Genomic DNA, 17,242 nt, shown 5'->3' on the forward strand with positions numbered 1-17,242 from the left:
AACATTTTTATTTGTAGATTTATGTCACAAAACTAACTTTATTGTATCTTTGCCCACTTAAATTTTGTTGTTAAATGTGCTCACTGTCCCAATGACTTCCGGTTCTTATTTTCTTGACACACACCAAGGCCTTATCCTATGAATTTTCTGCACCTCTCTTGATAGCCCAAGTTGCTCTCCATGAAGACATTTTTTAAAGCTTAAAGATGAACATTTTGAGAGAAAATGTAAGAAGTTCTTTGTTCCTGACATTTATATAGATATTTAGAATAAAGAGCAGATTATAGGACTTGCAAAGCTGGATCATGAGAATTCGGTCAGGGGGCTTTTAACAACACATCAAATACAGAAAAGAGGCCTAGAATAATCCAGAGCATACTGGTAATTTTATCTTTGAGTAGGCAAAACTGTCCTATCCCTTTTGTTTCATCCCTTCTCATCGCCTTACTCTAACTGCCCCTCCAGCTCCCCCCCAATGCCCAGCAGCTGACTTGCACCACAACAATCAGTACATGTCAAGAAAGGATTTCTTCCATATTCTTACTTTGGAACAAGATTAACATTTGGAATTCCACATGCAACTCAATACACTGCAAAAAAAATTCTCTAAAAAAAATTTTAACTGCAAATCCCCATGGTTGGTGAAGAGTTAGTTCCGCACAAAGAGTAACTCTTATCCCTTGCTCTGCGTCTGTGCTGACACGGTGCTGTGTGACACGTCCGAACGTTCTCTGACTCTTGTGGGACGCTCGGGCCATCAAAATTTCATTAGCCTCACAGCAGTTCTAGCGCCTTCTTAACTTGAACTGTTGGCCTCCTTATCAATAAATAAATGAAATCTAATCCCTTTTAGTGACTAAATTCTTCTTTGAAGTTATAACTAGAACATCAGGCGCTCTGCTTGCATAATTTTACAAATGTTGGATAACATTTTTTTTTTCCTGGGGAAAACAGCCTCATTCACAGTTATTCTAAATGATGAAAACAGTCAGTGAAACCTCCCATGTTAAGCCAGATGAAAACAAATCAGTGTCTGGGTCTTAAATTAGCTTCCTTTTTTGGTGAGTTACTTCACCCTTGTCCTTCCCATTCCAACCTTTAGTGACATAACAGAATTTACAAGGACACGCCTTAAACTTGTGCAACAATGAACAAAACTAGACAATGAAATCAAGAGTCAGAGGAAAACATAATCAGAAACAGCCTTTAAAATTAGAGCAATTTAAAATATCTGAGAGCAGAACTGAATTATTTTACTAATTTTATATTAAAACTATTTGACTAGAAGTAGCAAGAAAAGTAAAAATATGTAGAAGTGTTGACAGTTAAGTCCGTGAACTCATCCTAGAAAAAAGTGCTACATCCCTGAATATCACTACAGTGCTGACTGGCACTGTGGTCACCAGACGGCCAAGGAGAGGACTTCAAAGGTGACCATAGTGACAGTCACCAATGAGCGATGTAACACTTTTTCTAGAATGAGTTCACCAACTTAACTGTCATACCTTGCATTTTTTTGGAGAATATTATAAAGATGTTAGAATAACCTGTGTCTGATTGAGAATTTCAGTTCTTACTATAACCCAACTTAAGGAGCAAAAAAAAAACCATACATTTTTATATCAGGAAAAAAATTCGCAACGCTCTTGTTTAATTCCACAGTTCAAAATCATAAGGTCTGCTAAACACCTCAAAAAATTATGCACCCCCTTATCTTAACGTGATTACTTTAAATGAACTCTTATTCCTTTTGAGTCATCACTGAGATTTCAGATCAAATAAGTTAATCTACAAACGCTCCTACGGACATATACATTAAATATGTATGAAATACATGAAATATATGAAATAGCTGGTCTTCATTAAAACAATATATCTACTTTATTTCCTTCCTTAAAACTGCTCCCATTGGGAATTCTTAGACCATCAAAGTGTTGTTTAAAAAAACAGCCACAACCAAACCCTGGGAACAGAGTGAACATAAGTTTAAGTCATTACTTTACCCAACTCTACAAACATTGCTTCTGACACTTCAGACTCTCAACTTGGCTGACCTGTTTACTCCCAACAAATGCTGCCAAACGTTCTGAATTTCAAGGCAAGTCTCTTGACACGCTCCCTGTCTCTCTTCATTCCTCTTCCTAACCACCACTTGGAGGAATAAAAGCCTGCGACTTTTATGCCTTCACATCACCCAGGGACAGGGGCTACGGGATTCCACTGGAAGCAAATCCCTCCTCTCGTTAATAATAATTCACGCATATGGCCAGGGCAGTGGTGTGAGAAACTCACGAGTCTTCCTCCTCTCCTCCCAAATATTTGGGTACTATAAACCATTAACTAAAGACCACAAAGTTGGTAGTTTTCTGAAAAAAGAAAAAAAAAAAAAGGCATGTGTTTGGGAATTCACTGTGAGATAGTTTTAGCCAATATATAATTTTAAAAATAATAAAACTAGTTTCTATTTTACCAACATAGATTCCATAACAAGACACACTTCTTACGAGAGAGAGAAAGGGAGGCTACAAATGGGTTTTGGCGGAAAGAATAAATTCACCCAATGTGAAAAATACGTCATAGAATAGAGAAACACATTCACGGGGATGGTCCGTGCGAAACCGACCGCATCATCCTGCTGCTTTCCGTTCTCCTCCGTAACATCACACGTTCTACTGTGTTTTAAGAAAATCAAATGCCAAATGCTACAGCTACATGGAGTCACTGTACCTGCCAGCGCAGAGGAAGAAGCTGGCCAGGACTCCACATTCATACCCATCACGTGTGTCTAAGACTAGTGACTCTGGAAGCCACTATGGAAACTCATATATACACAGGATTACCAAGGGGAATGGATTAGCTGAAAGAAGTATTGGCTGTCCGATCCTAAGACTCATTTTGCCAAAACAACAACAACAACAATGAAAAACAACAACAAAACCCTGTCTTTGTTTCTTCTTTGGGCTGGAATAAAGAGAGCCTCCACCAAGAACTGACACTTCCAAAATTAACATACTGAGTATATGTTATTACTTGGTCTTGACTTTGGTTTAATGCACTAGGTTATTCTACATAGATGAGAAACTGTTTTGGTTTAAATTAGACTTTTTCATGAAGAGAAGGGAAACATTATGAAGGTGAGGAGCCCCTGGATGCTCTGAAACTGATAGCTAACAGTCAACCTGCTTTCCTAATTACAAAGCAAAGCTGATACAGTTGCCCCATAAATAATAAAATGGAAATATCACTGATAAAGCAAGCATTTCTTTTTCACATGTTATGCAATTCTTCCATTTTAATTTTCTCTTTGCTTTCTGATGCATCACATATATGCAGCATTAATAACTGGTGCATTAGCACCAATGCTCCAATTCTTCCTAGACATAGTATTGACTCCAAATTACCTTTTCTTTACAATTTATTATTACGTATAAATTAACTGTTTTTTAAAAAAAATTATCCCACATTGGCAATAGGGAAAAAATCCTGATAATTTATAAAGACATTTATTCTTACAACATACAAATCTGCTACTTGGATATCCTAAAATCCAATTTTTGTGTGTGGATTTAATTGCCTAGTAATCCAGTCCCCAAAGCACATCAAAGGCCACACTCCCCCTTTTTACCAAGATTTCAATTGCTCTCATCAGCTAGTAAGTTTAAAGCATGATCAAATTTGTTCTTCAATCACTTGAGCCCTGTTAATAAACTATTCTGTGTGCTCACTCATCCATTCTAAGACTCTAACTTCTTTGAGATATCTTCAAGAGGAATCTACAAAGACATCTTTGACTGCAAGATGGCTCAGGGGTAAGTGTTATCAACATTGCTTGGCGACTCCGCAGAGGAAAACAGGTGACATGGCCCAAGATAAGCCAAAGCTAATCTTTTTCTTTTTTCTGTACATGATTAAACTGTTTTCCAAAACTTTAGCTAAAACATCATACGCTGCTCGCCTCATTTCACAATCTGAAGTCGAATATTGATTTTTTCCAGGAAAAAAAAAACAACGGAATAATTCAAGGACATTTCTTGGATTCTACTGGATTAAAACAAAAAGCAAAGAAGAAGAAAGAGAGAGAAAGCAGGATGGGAGGAAGGAATAAAGGGGCAAACACAGACTCCTCCAGAATCAACCGAATCAGACAGAAGCACTGAAGGCCAGCATTATAACATGAAAAGGCCACTTACCGTTCTCGCTGTCCGACTTGTTCTCGTGCTCTGTGTCTGTCAGGGTGAGGGCTGAGTTGGACCGACTTGACAGGCAGGAGCTGCGGCCTGATTTGACCCCCCTGCCCCACAGTCTCATGGCATGCTCTGGGGACATCACTGCTTCATTTTCAGTATCAGCATCTGACCCTGCACTGATAGAGTAACCTCTGTGGGGGAGCCCCATTTCCGCACAAAATGCCAGTCCTCTTCGAGTTGCTGGTTCGCAAACTCCTAACTGCCTTAGGGTAAAATTCTGTCCTAATTAGGGGGAGAAAAAGATAACAACTAGTGAGTATATGTTTAGTGTTAGTTTTTATTTTTTCTTAAAAAGAAATTTTCCCTGAAATAAACACTCAAGCATTCAAGCTTTTTAGCTCTCTGTACCAGGTGTTGGCGTCAGCTTTGCAAGGCATGTGGCCAAGTGGGTGTGATTATGGGAGGAGAGGCTGGCCCCACTTAGAGCAACTGTCACCAGTTAAGGCCACAAGCACCTCCAAAGAGATGGGCAAGGAAGGCGGCACCAACCATAAGAACTCACCCCGCAGAAGGCATTCGTGACCAATGCTAGAATTTTGCTGACTAGACTTACAAAGCAATAGAAATTGTCAGAATTCTTTTCGATGCCCTGCCTTTTTCCAAACAATAAGATCTTCCAGACTGGGTGCAGTGGCTCATGTCTATAAACTCTGGGAGGCCCAGGAGGGCGGTTTGCCTGAGCTCAGGAGTTCGGGACCGACCTGAGCAAGAACGAGACCCCTTCTCTACTAAAAGTAGAAAAACTAGCTAGGCATTGTGGCAGGCACCTGTAGTCCCGGCTACTTGGAAGGCAGAGGCAGGAGGATCACTCAAGCCCAAGAGTTTGAGGTTGCTGTGAGCTATGATGATGCCCTAGTATTGTGCCCAGGGTGACAGAGCAAGACACTGTCTCAAAAAATAAAATAAAATGAAATAACATCTTCCAGTCAAGATGTCACTCCTTCAGAAGAGAAAAAGATTTCCCTCAGGAATGTGTTGCTCGTTACATAGAAACACAATCTTCATCTGTTTTATTATTCTCCCCACCTTAACTCAGTAGCTAGTACAAACACGTGTGTGTGTGTGGGGGGGGTGTCTGCACACGCTGAATTTGGTCTGGAAAATCTGCAGCCTATTTTGAATACTTTTGACTTTCTAGACTTTTTGCTTTAATAAACACTTGAAAACATCTGTATTGATCAGAACAAACCAATTTTTTGCAAATAAAGTGCACTCTCAACCCAAAGCAGGAGTATTATGTATTTAAAAATTAATGATAAAATCAAGTTCCCTGGAAAATAAATGGCTGTGAACTCTGCAGGCCTTTACTAATAAATTGAGCATCATAAAACTCATGACACTGCAATAACTTAAAGCAAAAGTGTTTAAATTAGGTGACACTTTAAAATGACTGGTGTTATTAATGATTTTTCCAATCCTGTATTTATTCTTGAAATCTCACATATGTTTTATGATACTATGGATGAGAAGAGTGAGAGGAATGTTTGCTGGTGGATGTGTCGAGATGTCTGTTCTATTGGCACAGAAGAGCCTGAGATTTAGGTACCAACCATGGTCAAAATACAGAATAGTAAAGAATAACAGTATACAAAGACTGATTTAAAAGCTACTGTCTAATAACCAAACCTTTTAAGAATATTAGGCATGTAAGTTACTCATATTTTTTATCTTCCTATATTTGCCTCTTAAATCTATGAACATTTTAAAGCTAATACGCTGACATGAGAAACACACGCTATATGTTTTAAAAGACGGTATTATAAATTATTTGTGATAAAAGTGTAACGTGTTGAATCTTCTAGGAAATAAATCAAACATAATGGACAGTGCTGTAAATATTTGGCTGTACAGATCTTAGCGCCCGCTGGGTCTCAGCACATCTTAACTAGTGGTGGTTAATTGCTTTTACTGCTCCAGTCATATCAGAAGTTGGGATCAGCTTTATTTCAGTCAGACTTCCAAATGGATTCCGACAATGATACTCATAAATAATGAAAATCAGTTGCTACAATTAGCTGCAAATCAAACTGTGCTTATCAGAGAGATGTAAGTATCTGAAACCAAAAAGTAAGTCAAAAAAAAAAAAAGAGAAAAAAGGAAAAGGGGTTTCCCAGTTGAGCAGTGAGAAAGGGGGTGAGCTTGCTGAATAACACACAGTATTGCCAGGGTTTTAGAAGAATTAGTGCAGATTGTACTTATACAAATCAACTAAACAAATCAAATGTCATGGCAGACAGGCTATGAAATTTCCGTAAAAGAGCTTACCCACCCTGATTTACATGTCATGTTTAACATGGGGGAGTGCTGTAAAACATTTAAATATTACCGATATGCTGACTTTTCAGAATAAAAACACAAAATAGTTTTAAAGAGTTTTAAATAAAGGATAATATCCTCAGCATCTTTCATCTATTTTGGAAGGAGTCCATATTTTAGAATAAAAAGAAGAGAAGTTAAAAACAGTAAGAACTCCCTTTCTAATCTGTGAAATGTTACTTGAGACATTTTCCAAGTTACCGACTTCTCACACTATTGCCATCTTGATGCAAAAATCTATGAGGTGAAGGAAAGCAGAAAACTGTGATCTTTATTTGTTATCCAGGTATGTAAACACAGCTCACTTTGCAACTGAGTAGACAACACATCACCCCTACAAATTGCTATGTGCATCCCTCACTCCATAAACAGAAGCTGATGTCTTAAAATGATTCCAAACTCTTCAGGGCTGTTTCTGAAATGCAAGCTAAAAAAGCAAGCACGACAGTTGGAATCCCTGTTAGATCTCCTTACTGAATTAAAAAGTTTGTTTTTGTTTCCCCTAGGAAAGAAAATATAGCCACTCACTAGGTCGGCTCAAATGACTTCACCGCTCGGCTTTTTACATCTTTCTGGGCTGTCATGGCTTGGTTCTAGGAGATAACTCATGTCAATGTGACTAGCACGATGAAGGGCTAAATGAAAAAATGGTTTAAAAATAAATGCCTTGACAAATGTAATTAATAATCACGGAGAAATAAATAATTAGAGGGTAGTGGGTGGAACCACCAAAGTTGACTTTTACTAAAGCAACTGCCTTCATCCCAAAATATCTCTACCCAGACCTGCTTCAGTGCTTCAAATTGCATTAGTTCAGGATTCTTTTTTTTTAGGATCCCATGTTTTAATGCAAACACCCCTAGGGAGATCTAACCTTCAACTAGAATAAATTAGTCTATTAGATTATTTCCCACAATCCAGTAATGTTTAGCAAGATCGGCTGTACTTATGAAAAACATCTGCAGTCTTGACAAGTGTGGGGAAGATGATGAGTAGAAAGGTCGTGGACTGGGAGGGGCGACACTTGGCTGAGCTATGGAGGATGTGGGAGGCCCAGGCGAGGCTTGTCAGGAGGACTTTATGGCAACACAGAGAAATGGAATCAGAACAAGGCACCTGAGATGCATCTGGCACCAGGCAGCGCCCTTGACAGTCATGCTAGAAACATGCGTGTACAAGTTTTTGCGTGTACCTGTATTTTCGTTCCCTTAGGTATATAGACAGGAATTGCTGGGTCTGACAGAAACTCTAGGTCTAACCTTTTGAGGATCCAGCAGACCGTTGTCCATAGTGACTGCACCATTTTAGATCCCCGCTGGCTAGGCGCGAGGGCTTTAATTTCTGCACATCCTCACTAACACTTGTTATTATCTACCAGTTCTCTTTTATAACACACTGCCAGGAAGGCTTGGAGTTTGTAATGAAACTTGCAAATGAACTGGAGTTTCCTTCGAAATTTAGGTAACATTAACAAGAATTATTATCCTCTAAAAAAGCAGTTGATTCTGTGAGTCAGCTATGCAAATTCATTATAATTTTATTCCATCATTTTTTCTTGGCTGTCTTTTATACTGTGTTTAATCCTGGTAAAATATTTTTCTATTAAAACAAGAAATACTCTATAGCTCAGAAAGCCTACCTTTGGGACTAGATCCTGTAAAACATAAAATCGCCTGATTTTAGTCATACAAAATGTTAACAAACAAAATGTTTACTCTAGCTGCAAAGACTTAACTAACCCTAATATTTGTCAAAAAGGGAATGGTGGGAGAAGTTATCTATCCATGCTACGGAATACTGCACGGCTAGAGCAAAGAATGAACTTAAACCCATGTCTTTACATCTGGCGAGAAGCTCATTTATATACGTATGCTTTAAGTTTTAAAAAACACGAGTTGCATAATACTGTCTTTATGATTCCACTCTTGGAAACTAAGAAAGAGAACCAACAGGTTATATATGCTGTTGTGGTTTTGAGTATGAATAAAGGTGAGGAAGGATATACAGCTGCTATAATGGGTCATGAGGAAGGTGCTGGTAATGAAGAAAATTAGTAATTTTCTTTCTTTTTTTTGAGGCAGAGTCTCACTATGCCACCCTGGGTAGAGTGCTATGGCATCACAGCTCACAGCAACCTCATACTCTTGGGCCCACGTGATTCTCCAGCCTCAGCCTCTCAAGTAGCTGGGACTACAGGTGCCCACCACAACACCCAGCTATTTTTGTTGTTGTTGTTGCTTTTTTGTTGCAGTTCAGCCGAGGCTGGGTTTGAACCCGCCACCCTCGGTATATGGGGTGAGCCCCAGGTGCTGCCCTTATCTTCTTTTTAAAATAACAAATATATTTTCTTGATTTGCTGTTTAATAGCTTCTATTCGATAATGAGAAATTTAATTTACTACCTTTTCATTTATTGTGAAAAAACAAAGTTGTCTCATGTGAGATACATGGGCACGCTGCTTCTCCTCCATCGCCTTCATCTAACAGGGGTTGCTTTAAAGCAGAATAACCATTTCCCCCACGGCAGCAAACTCCACAAGCCAAGTATGGGAAATGGGTGAATGGATGAGTCAATATAAATTTAACACACAGAAATAAAATAATCTGTGAGTGTTTTTATTTTCCCTGGTGGTTGTGAACTTGAAAGGAATCCTTTATTCTCAGGCATGGACTGACATTCCTCCATGGGTTGAGCATAACACAAACCAACCAAATAGGCAAACGTCTCTAACTGGTGCTTGTGGAATCAGTGGCTCCACCATCTTATTCAGAGTTCTCCTTTTCACTGTGGTTATAAGATCACTCGGCAATAGAAATATATGTAACTATCTCTGAGTGCGTATTTTATGGGACACTCCAAACTCTTTAACCATCTTATGTTAAATTCGGCACCATCTGAACAGAATACCCATCCCTCCTATGGAACAGAGATTTCAATGTGGGTACGATCTTTCCTTGTGAGGACCTCCAAAAATGAACCTAACGTCGCACTAAATACCTTAACTTCCTCGTGCCATTTTATTCTGTACATGAAATGTGAATATCTTCAACTAGTTGCTCAATTTACTCATTAACAGGTTGCTGACCATCCATCACCACATACTGATAACCTCATGTTTCCAAAGGACATTGAAAATGGTCACTGGACCCCATACTTATAATCCAACTTATTTCTCCAAACACGAGTCTAACGGCTGTCCCCAAGCAATCATCTTCAAATCAGCGTTCAGTGGAAACTTGAGGCTGGGCAGTAAGGTGAAGCTGATGGGCTGGGTGGGAAAGGAGAACCCCAGGTACAAGCCGAGAAAGCAGGATTCCCGTGAACGGCCGGGAGAAGATGCAGTTTCTTTACGATGTGTGGGGCTTCTGGGGAGGACGAACGTATGGACATTGAGTGGAAGGTCCAGTGGCTCAAATGAGAAAAATGAGGTTGTGAGTCTGACATTTAAAGAAAGAGCATCTCTTAAACCCATATTGTGAAGGCCCGACTAGGCTCAACTGAAAAAAAGCAACCTTTGCAACCACTTTTAATCAGAGAAATAACCTTAAAGTGGCTTTTTGTTAGAAATAGCCTGAAAATAAATTCTCTTATTTTCCCTTAGTAACTATTTTTTAGGGCGATCCAGGACCAGGTGACGAAAACGTGGCTGCAGCATATCTGCTGATGTCTTTAGCCACACTGCAGCCGCGGGTTGAGCATGCATATGGCTGGGCAGAAAGCAGCAGGTGTTTAATAATTGTGACTGAAGCCGCAGGGCGGTGATTCACAACGTGGATGCAAAATTGGCAACGTGGCCAGGAACCAGATACAATTTTAGCAGTAAGCTGGGGGGTGGGGGGAGCTCAAGACATCAGACCAATAAAGGCCAAGGCAGGGGGAAAGGATTACCCCCACTGTGTCCCGAGGAGCCGTGAGCCACTTCTATCTGCTCCCACCTTCTGCTAGGTAATCTACAAAGCAGGTTGGCAGCCAAGCCAGAAAGCAACACTTGCCTACTTAACAGCCAAAATTAGTTAACAATCAGTTAGGCAGGGGGGCTGAGAGAAGGAGCTAAGAGGAAAACTATTAACATGAAACAATGATACACTGGCGCTATTTAACTTGTGTCTTTAAGTACAGAAATTTCAGGTTCAGTAAACATGACCATCTAAATCCTTTAATCCTGCCGCTGACATTTATAGTGACTGAGAAGGATTAATCATTTTGATCTCTAAATGAATCACTTTAAGCAGTTAATATTTAAAAGTAATAAACTTTGGAGTTGCAGTAATTAGCCCAGTGGATCTGATTAATGTTTCAGGTTTTCGTCTCTTTTTCTAAAACTCTATTCTCAAAAAAATAAGTTTTCTCAGCAACGGTATTTCAGAAAACATGAAGAAGGGTCTTGGATTCCTTTCGTTTTTGTCTGCTGACAGAGGTGAGGCGGAGGACTGGTGAAATGAAAAGTTAGGGGTCTAACTGGAAATTCATAGCGGCATTAAGTGCTGAATGGTGGGACCATATGGTCATATTTCTTTTGAAGTCTAGAATCAGTTCCCATTATTCACTGTAATGGCATCCAAGACTAAACTAAATCTCAGTCTTTAAAATTAAAAGCATTTTCCTCTTGGCTCTCAAAGCTTCCTCTTTCACAATTTCCAGCATGTCTGAATGTTTAATATATTTTCATAATGCAAAAAACACAAATAAATAAAATTAAAATAAGAATAAGAAAAATAATTTACTCCATTTCATTTCCAGAGCTGGAGAAAATGGTGCAGAGACACATAATTAGTATCTTAATCAAAGGAGTTATTAATACTATTTTTACATCTGCTCGATGCTATTAGTGACATTTTAAAATTATATGAACAACCTTTATGTTCTACATTTAAGAAATATGAATTCAGGGAAGGGGAATTAAAGGGGGAGAGAAAGAGGAGGGGAGACGATTGGTGAGCTCCCACTTAATGGGCACCATGTTAAAAAGGATATAGGGCACACCTCTTGTGTGTGGGACACAGCTACCTAACAAATGCCTTAGTTGTCTGTACCCTCACATTAACCTGAAAAAAAAGTAAATAAAATACTTCAGGATTAAAGTAATAGTGGAAAGAAAAAAGAAACATGAATTCAATTCTTTTGATCTATGTTGAGCAAACAATGTGTAGAAACACTTAATATCTACCTATTATTTTAGCAATAACACTTCCCTTCGAAAAGTATATCCACTAGCTGAAAGTGGGCCTTTTTCTATTTGGAATGTGATGGAAATTTTGAAAGGCCTGGTCCCAACTATATGCCACCAACTCTTCCTTCTCTCAGCACAATCCTGGACATTGTCACATACGCTATTATCTTAATGGGCAAAATGTCTTTATCCAGTAAAACATTACAGTGCAATGACAGCAGAGGTTTTCTCTAAGAGACTGTGGTTATGGTTCAGTGAAGACAGTGTGCCTCTGCCCCCAGCACCAAATGAACCTCGTACAAACCTAAAACTTTCCATCCTCATCTACAGGTATCTGGACATGTCTATTTTTGCTTTTGTTTTATTATCACTACTTAGGTAAATTGAAATTTTATTATCACTACTTAGGTGCAGTGAAATATGCAGATGGAAAATGGGCATTTCCATGAGTTTTAACAAACATATCCACCAGGACCCCAGATAGGGGGCATCTTCTTACATCCACACAGTTCTCCTGCACCCTATTCATCCTCATCCCCAAGGGCAACCATTGTTCTGATTGCTTTCACAGATTGGTTCTGTCTGTTCTTGAACCTTACATAAGTGGAGTCATGCAGAATTTCCTCTGGATCCTTCTGCTTAACAGAATGTTTTTCCGAGTCTTCCGTGCTGTTGCACGGATCAGTAGTTCATTCTTTTGTCTTGCCAACTCCCAGTCTATGGTATGAATATACCAAAATGTAGTAAAACCATTCCCTTGGAGATTCCAGTTTGGGCATGTTATGAAGAAAGCTGTTATGAACCTAAGTTTTTATATCTTGTGAGTAAATTCTTAGAGATGAATTCTGGGTTAAGGAGGAGATGTTATTTTTAACTATATTTAAGAAAGCACCAGTTTCCAAAGCAGCTGTGCCGTTTTACACTTCACGTTCCCCTCAGCCGTTCCCCTCAGCCGTGTAGGAGAGCCCCAGTTATCCTTTGTCCTCACCAATACGCCTTCATGTCTGCTTACTGACCACTTGAATTTCTCTTCTGTGAACTCTCTGTGCAAGCCATTTTACCATGGGGTCGTCTATCTTTCTGATTTTGATCTCTACAGGTTACTCAGTATATTATACATATAAATATAGCTATATGTCCCATGGATTATATTTTCCAATATAATGGTTTTGTTTCTGGGAATTTTAACATACATATAAAAGGTATTAAATTTTTAAAAAATCGTCATGTAAGCCCGTCTTTTCATCCGGGTTTTCTGTTTTTATTAGAATGGTCTCCCCCCTCTTGGGGTGTACATAGAGTGGCTGGGACAGGCTGGGTGGATTAACACCACTTCCTCCTTGATATTTCTGTTATAAGAACTGGAAAGCAAAAATAGTAAATCTTTCCTCTCCTAGTAAGTATGGTCATGCATAGAGGAGAAGAAGTAAGAAGTCTCAGAGGAATAAGATCAACTAGTCCAACATAGAGAAAGCCTTCCCACCCTTGCATTCACTCTGTTCCAAAGGGAGTAGGAACCACTGCGACCAGCTGGGGGCCCCTGGGACAAAGGCACCTGCTGAGGATGGTGGAGCTGAAACAGACAGAAGGAAGCTGTCTAGGTAGCCTGTCTCCGGTCCTCTTGCTTTGTAAGAAAATAATTCTCTTAGATGTTTGAGCGACTGTTTTTGGAGCTTTCTGCTACTCATGGCTCAAGTCATTCCTATCTTATTCAGTCTCCCAAATTAACTTCTAGAATTCTTATGGCTTTATTTTTTACATTTGTCTTTAATCCATCTTCATTTATTTTTGAATATGCTGAGAGATATGGGTCCAATTTTATGTGCTTCCAGATGGATAACCAGTTGTGCCAGCACCATTTATCAAATCCCACTGAATAGAAAACCATTTTTTGTTTTATATTAAATTTCCCTGTATACTAGGGTCTATTTCTGAAGTTTTAGTCTATTCTGCTGATCTACTTGTCTTTATTCATGCCAATATTATAGAGATGTGATTACAGCAGCTTCATAGCATTTCAAAATACATATATATTAAGGCCATTTTACCCTCACTGTGTGACTTTTAAATAGGTTTTTCACTATTATCAGACATTTTTTCTTCCAAGTAAATTATAAGATCACTTACTTCAATTAAGATTAACCCCAACCCACTGGAATTTTATTTAATACCCTTGAGTTCTCTGCATTCATTTTGGGAGAATTGGTATTATTGCAGTATCAGTCTTCTCATCCAAAGCTGTGGACTGTATTTCTGTTTATTTAGATTTTGCTTCATGTTTTTCAATAGTATTTTAAAGATCCCTTCCTGTTAGGTCCCATACCATGTTTGCGAAACTTATTCCAAATAATTTGATGGTGTTGTCTTTGTGATGGGATTTATTTCCTGACTTATAAATTTAGCCGGTTTCTGCTTAATAATTATTGTCATTGCTTAATAGTATACAACCTATATCTACATGCTATTGTCCTAGGCTGTTTACATATATTAACACACTGTATCCCCCAAAGCTGTAGCACAATCTACATACAAGAAAATTGAGGCACAGAGAAAGTAAAAAATTTGTCTAAGCTAGTTACTTCACCAAGATTAGGTAGCCTACCAGTCAGCTAATGAATGGCAGAGGCAGGACTCAAACATGGGTCATCTGGATCCACAACCCACACTCTCAACTAGTAAGCTGTATTTTTATCCTGTATTCATCCAGGTGCCAAATTCACTTCAAATCACATATGGTTTTGCAAGTGTACAATCATATATTTAACAAAAGTGCTGATCTTAACTTTTTCCAAAATATATATCAATTGTTTAATTTTCTTTTCTTATTGCAATTGCCAAAATGTCTAAACCAGTTTTAAATAGTGATTGAGAGAAGAGATGACGCTTTCTTATGTTCCTGATTTTGACTGAAATGTCCTAAAATCTCACCTCTTAGAATGCTGTTTAATTTTGTGAATGATCATCTTAAAGTGTTTTTTCTTTTTGTTTTACTTAATAAGTTTCATTTGAATAAAAAGTGGTTTCTAAAGTTTATGCTTTTAATCATCTATGGTTAAGATCTTGGTTTTCTACTTTAATTTTTTCTATGAGACTTTACATCATCCTTTCTTCTTTTTTTTTTTATTGTTGGGGATTCATTAAGGGTACAAAGAACTAGGTTACACTGATTGCATTTGTTAAGTAAAGTCCCTCTTATAATTGTGACCCATCCCCACGAGATGTGTCACACCCTGGGACCCCCCTCCCTCCTTCCCTGTCCCTGTATCCCCCTACCATGTACTAGGTCATTAATTGTCCTCATAACAGAACTGAGGACACAGGATTCTTGCTTCTCCATTCTTGTGATGCTTTACTAAGAAGAATGTGTTCCATTTCCATCCAGTTTAATAAAAAAAGATGTAATCTAATTATTTTAATAGATTTCCAACACTAAAAAATTTTTGCATCAGCAGCAAGAATTAGTAACCACTTGGTTATTAATTTGGTCTACATATTATTCTTTTTATACATTGAGGATTCTTAAATGCAAATGGTTATTTACAACTTTTACACCCATATTTGAGAAGTAATTTTGGTCCATACAGCTTGGACCTGTTTGTTTTATACTATAAAACAAACTTAAAATGTATTTAATATAAAACCAGTCTGTTTTATACTATTTTAGTCAAGTTTTGTTATTGAGGTTATGCCAAATTCCAATTTCATAATATGAATTTTTACTTTTTTTTTTTTTGATGTGTGTATGTGTGGTGTTGAATAGTTTTTTTAAAATATTAGATTTAGTTGTCCTCTGAAGGTTATGTAAAATCTACCTAGGAAGCTATCTGGCCCTTTGAAATAGTCCCTCTTTTAATCACCTTTCTAATCTCTTCTGAGATAATTGCTTTTGACAAGTTTTCTCCATGTTCTGAAATCATTTGGGGTTAATCATATTTTCTGAGAAATAATAAATTCCTGTAGATTTTTCAAATTTATTGCTTAGAATAGTCCCTTTTAGTTGTTAATCTCTCCTTATTTTTGTTCTCATTATTGCTTAATCAGGATTATGAAGGACTTTCCATTTTATTCGTATTTTTAAGAATTAGCTTTCTTGTTTGTTTTTAAATTGTTTTATCTAGTTCATCCTGCTTTCTTTAGTTATTTTCCAGAAATGAGAAAAATATCTGTGTAATAAAAGTTTTACATAGTAAATTCATTTCTGTTGGTCTTTAAATATATTCCTGAACGGTGTATTTTTCCTATGAAAATAGGAAAATAGTCCCATAGGCTTTGGAAGCAGAATGTTCTTTGTGTTGCTTTCCACTGCTTTTTGTCATAGTCAAGAGACATCCTAAAACATGGGGGACAAGGTGTTTTTGTTTACCTCTGTTATCTATTTCTGATTTTACCAAACTTTATGATCAAATGTTGTGGTTTACAAAATCTCTGCTTCTCTGAATGTTTTATGTTTCTTTTCATGGCCAACTGAACACATAATTGATATCTGCAACTATTTTGCAGATACATAAAGAATTGCATCACTTCCATCTGAAAGTTATAAATTTCTGCATATATGACTTAGCTAAAATTTTTGGTTAAAATTATATAGTTGCTGTCTTATTTTTTTGTCTTTTATATCTGTATGATTCTGAAGTAAGTGAATCAAAATAAGCACCATAAATTCTTAAAATGTATGCATTAAATGTATGCATTTTAGAAGTGTTCACCCTTCCATACAGTGAGTCTTTCATTATTTACTTAATGATCCTCATCCCACTATTTAGAATTTTTAATCATAAAGCCACCTTTCCTGATACTAATACTGCCTTTCTTGGTTTCATTCTGTTTGTTTATCTGATATCTCTTTATTGTCAACCATTTTTACCACTTTCAGCGTATTTCTTATACGTGTAAGTGCCAATAATTTTTATGAACCAATTGAATTGTTTATGTCAAAATTCCATCCATTTACATTTCAGGTAATACGCAATACAGTAGATTTTCATCCTTCCATCTTGTTTTATGATTATTCATGATTTTACTTGTTTCCTCTTTTCCCTTGGAGCTGTTTTTGTTAAACCGGTCAGATTGCTATTCACTCATTCTCTTTCCCCCTGCTAATTAGGTAGGTCTCTTGTGCTTTTTTCATTCTACTAATGACTACCTTCTCTTTCTATACATTCATATTCAAATACATGTTTCTCATTGGTACATAATGCAAGACAGCAATTATTCCCCAAAGCTCCATTTCACGACTGCTTCCCTCCTCCTGCCTCAGATGAAATGAGATTTTGAACTGTAGCTTTCTACCACTTTCCTCCAACTACTGGATTTTGCTGACACAGGCACATGTGTTCAGGCCCAGCCCTTGGTTTCTCTTGTGGTGGTTCCCACACATGTTGGTTGCTCTGCGACCCTCACCTGAAATTTAGCTGTGTGTCCACGCTGCAGAGGTGAGTTCTGATCATGTGTCCACGCTGCAGAGGTGAGTTCTGATCATGTGTCCACGCTGCAGAGGTGAGTTCTGATC

At 37.8% G+C, this 17,242-nt stretch overlaps 1 protein-coding gene across 1 annotated transcript in view; it reads right to left on the minus strand.

Moving 5' to 3' along the window:
* Nucleotides 1–1,040: 1,040 nt before the first annotated feature.
* LOC111726325 (teneurin-3-like) overlaps nucleotides 1,041–17,242 on the minus strand; it is a 23,107-nt gene continuing 6,905 nt past the window's right edge. The window contains exons 2-3 of the mRNA XM_023514913.1: nucleotides 4,191–4,469; nucleotides 1,041–1,096 (exon numbers count right to left, since the gene is read on the minus strand). Coding sequence (XP_023370681.1) covers nucleotides 1,041–1,096; nucleotides 4,191–4,469 — 335 coding nt within the window. The remainder of the gene's footprint in view (nucleotides 1,097–4,190; nucleotides 4,470–17,242) is intronic.

The sequence above is a fragment of the Otolemur garnettii genome, unplaced genomic scaffold, assembly GCF_000181295.1.
Source record: "Otolemur garnettii isolate 467f Iridium unplaced genomic scaffold, OtoGar3 scaffold00061, whole genome shotgun sequence".
NCBI lineage: Eukaryota > Metazoa > Chordata > Mammalia > Primates > Galagidae > Otolemur > Otolemur garnettii.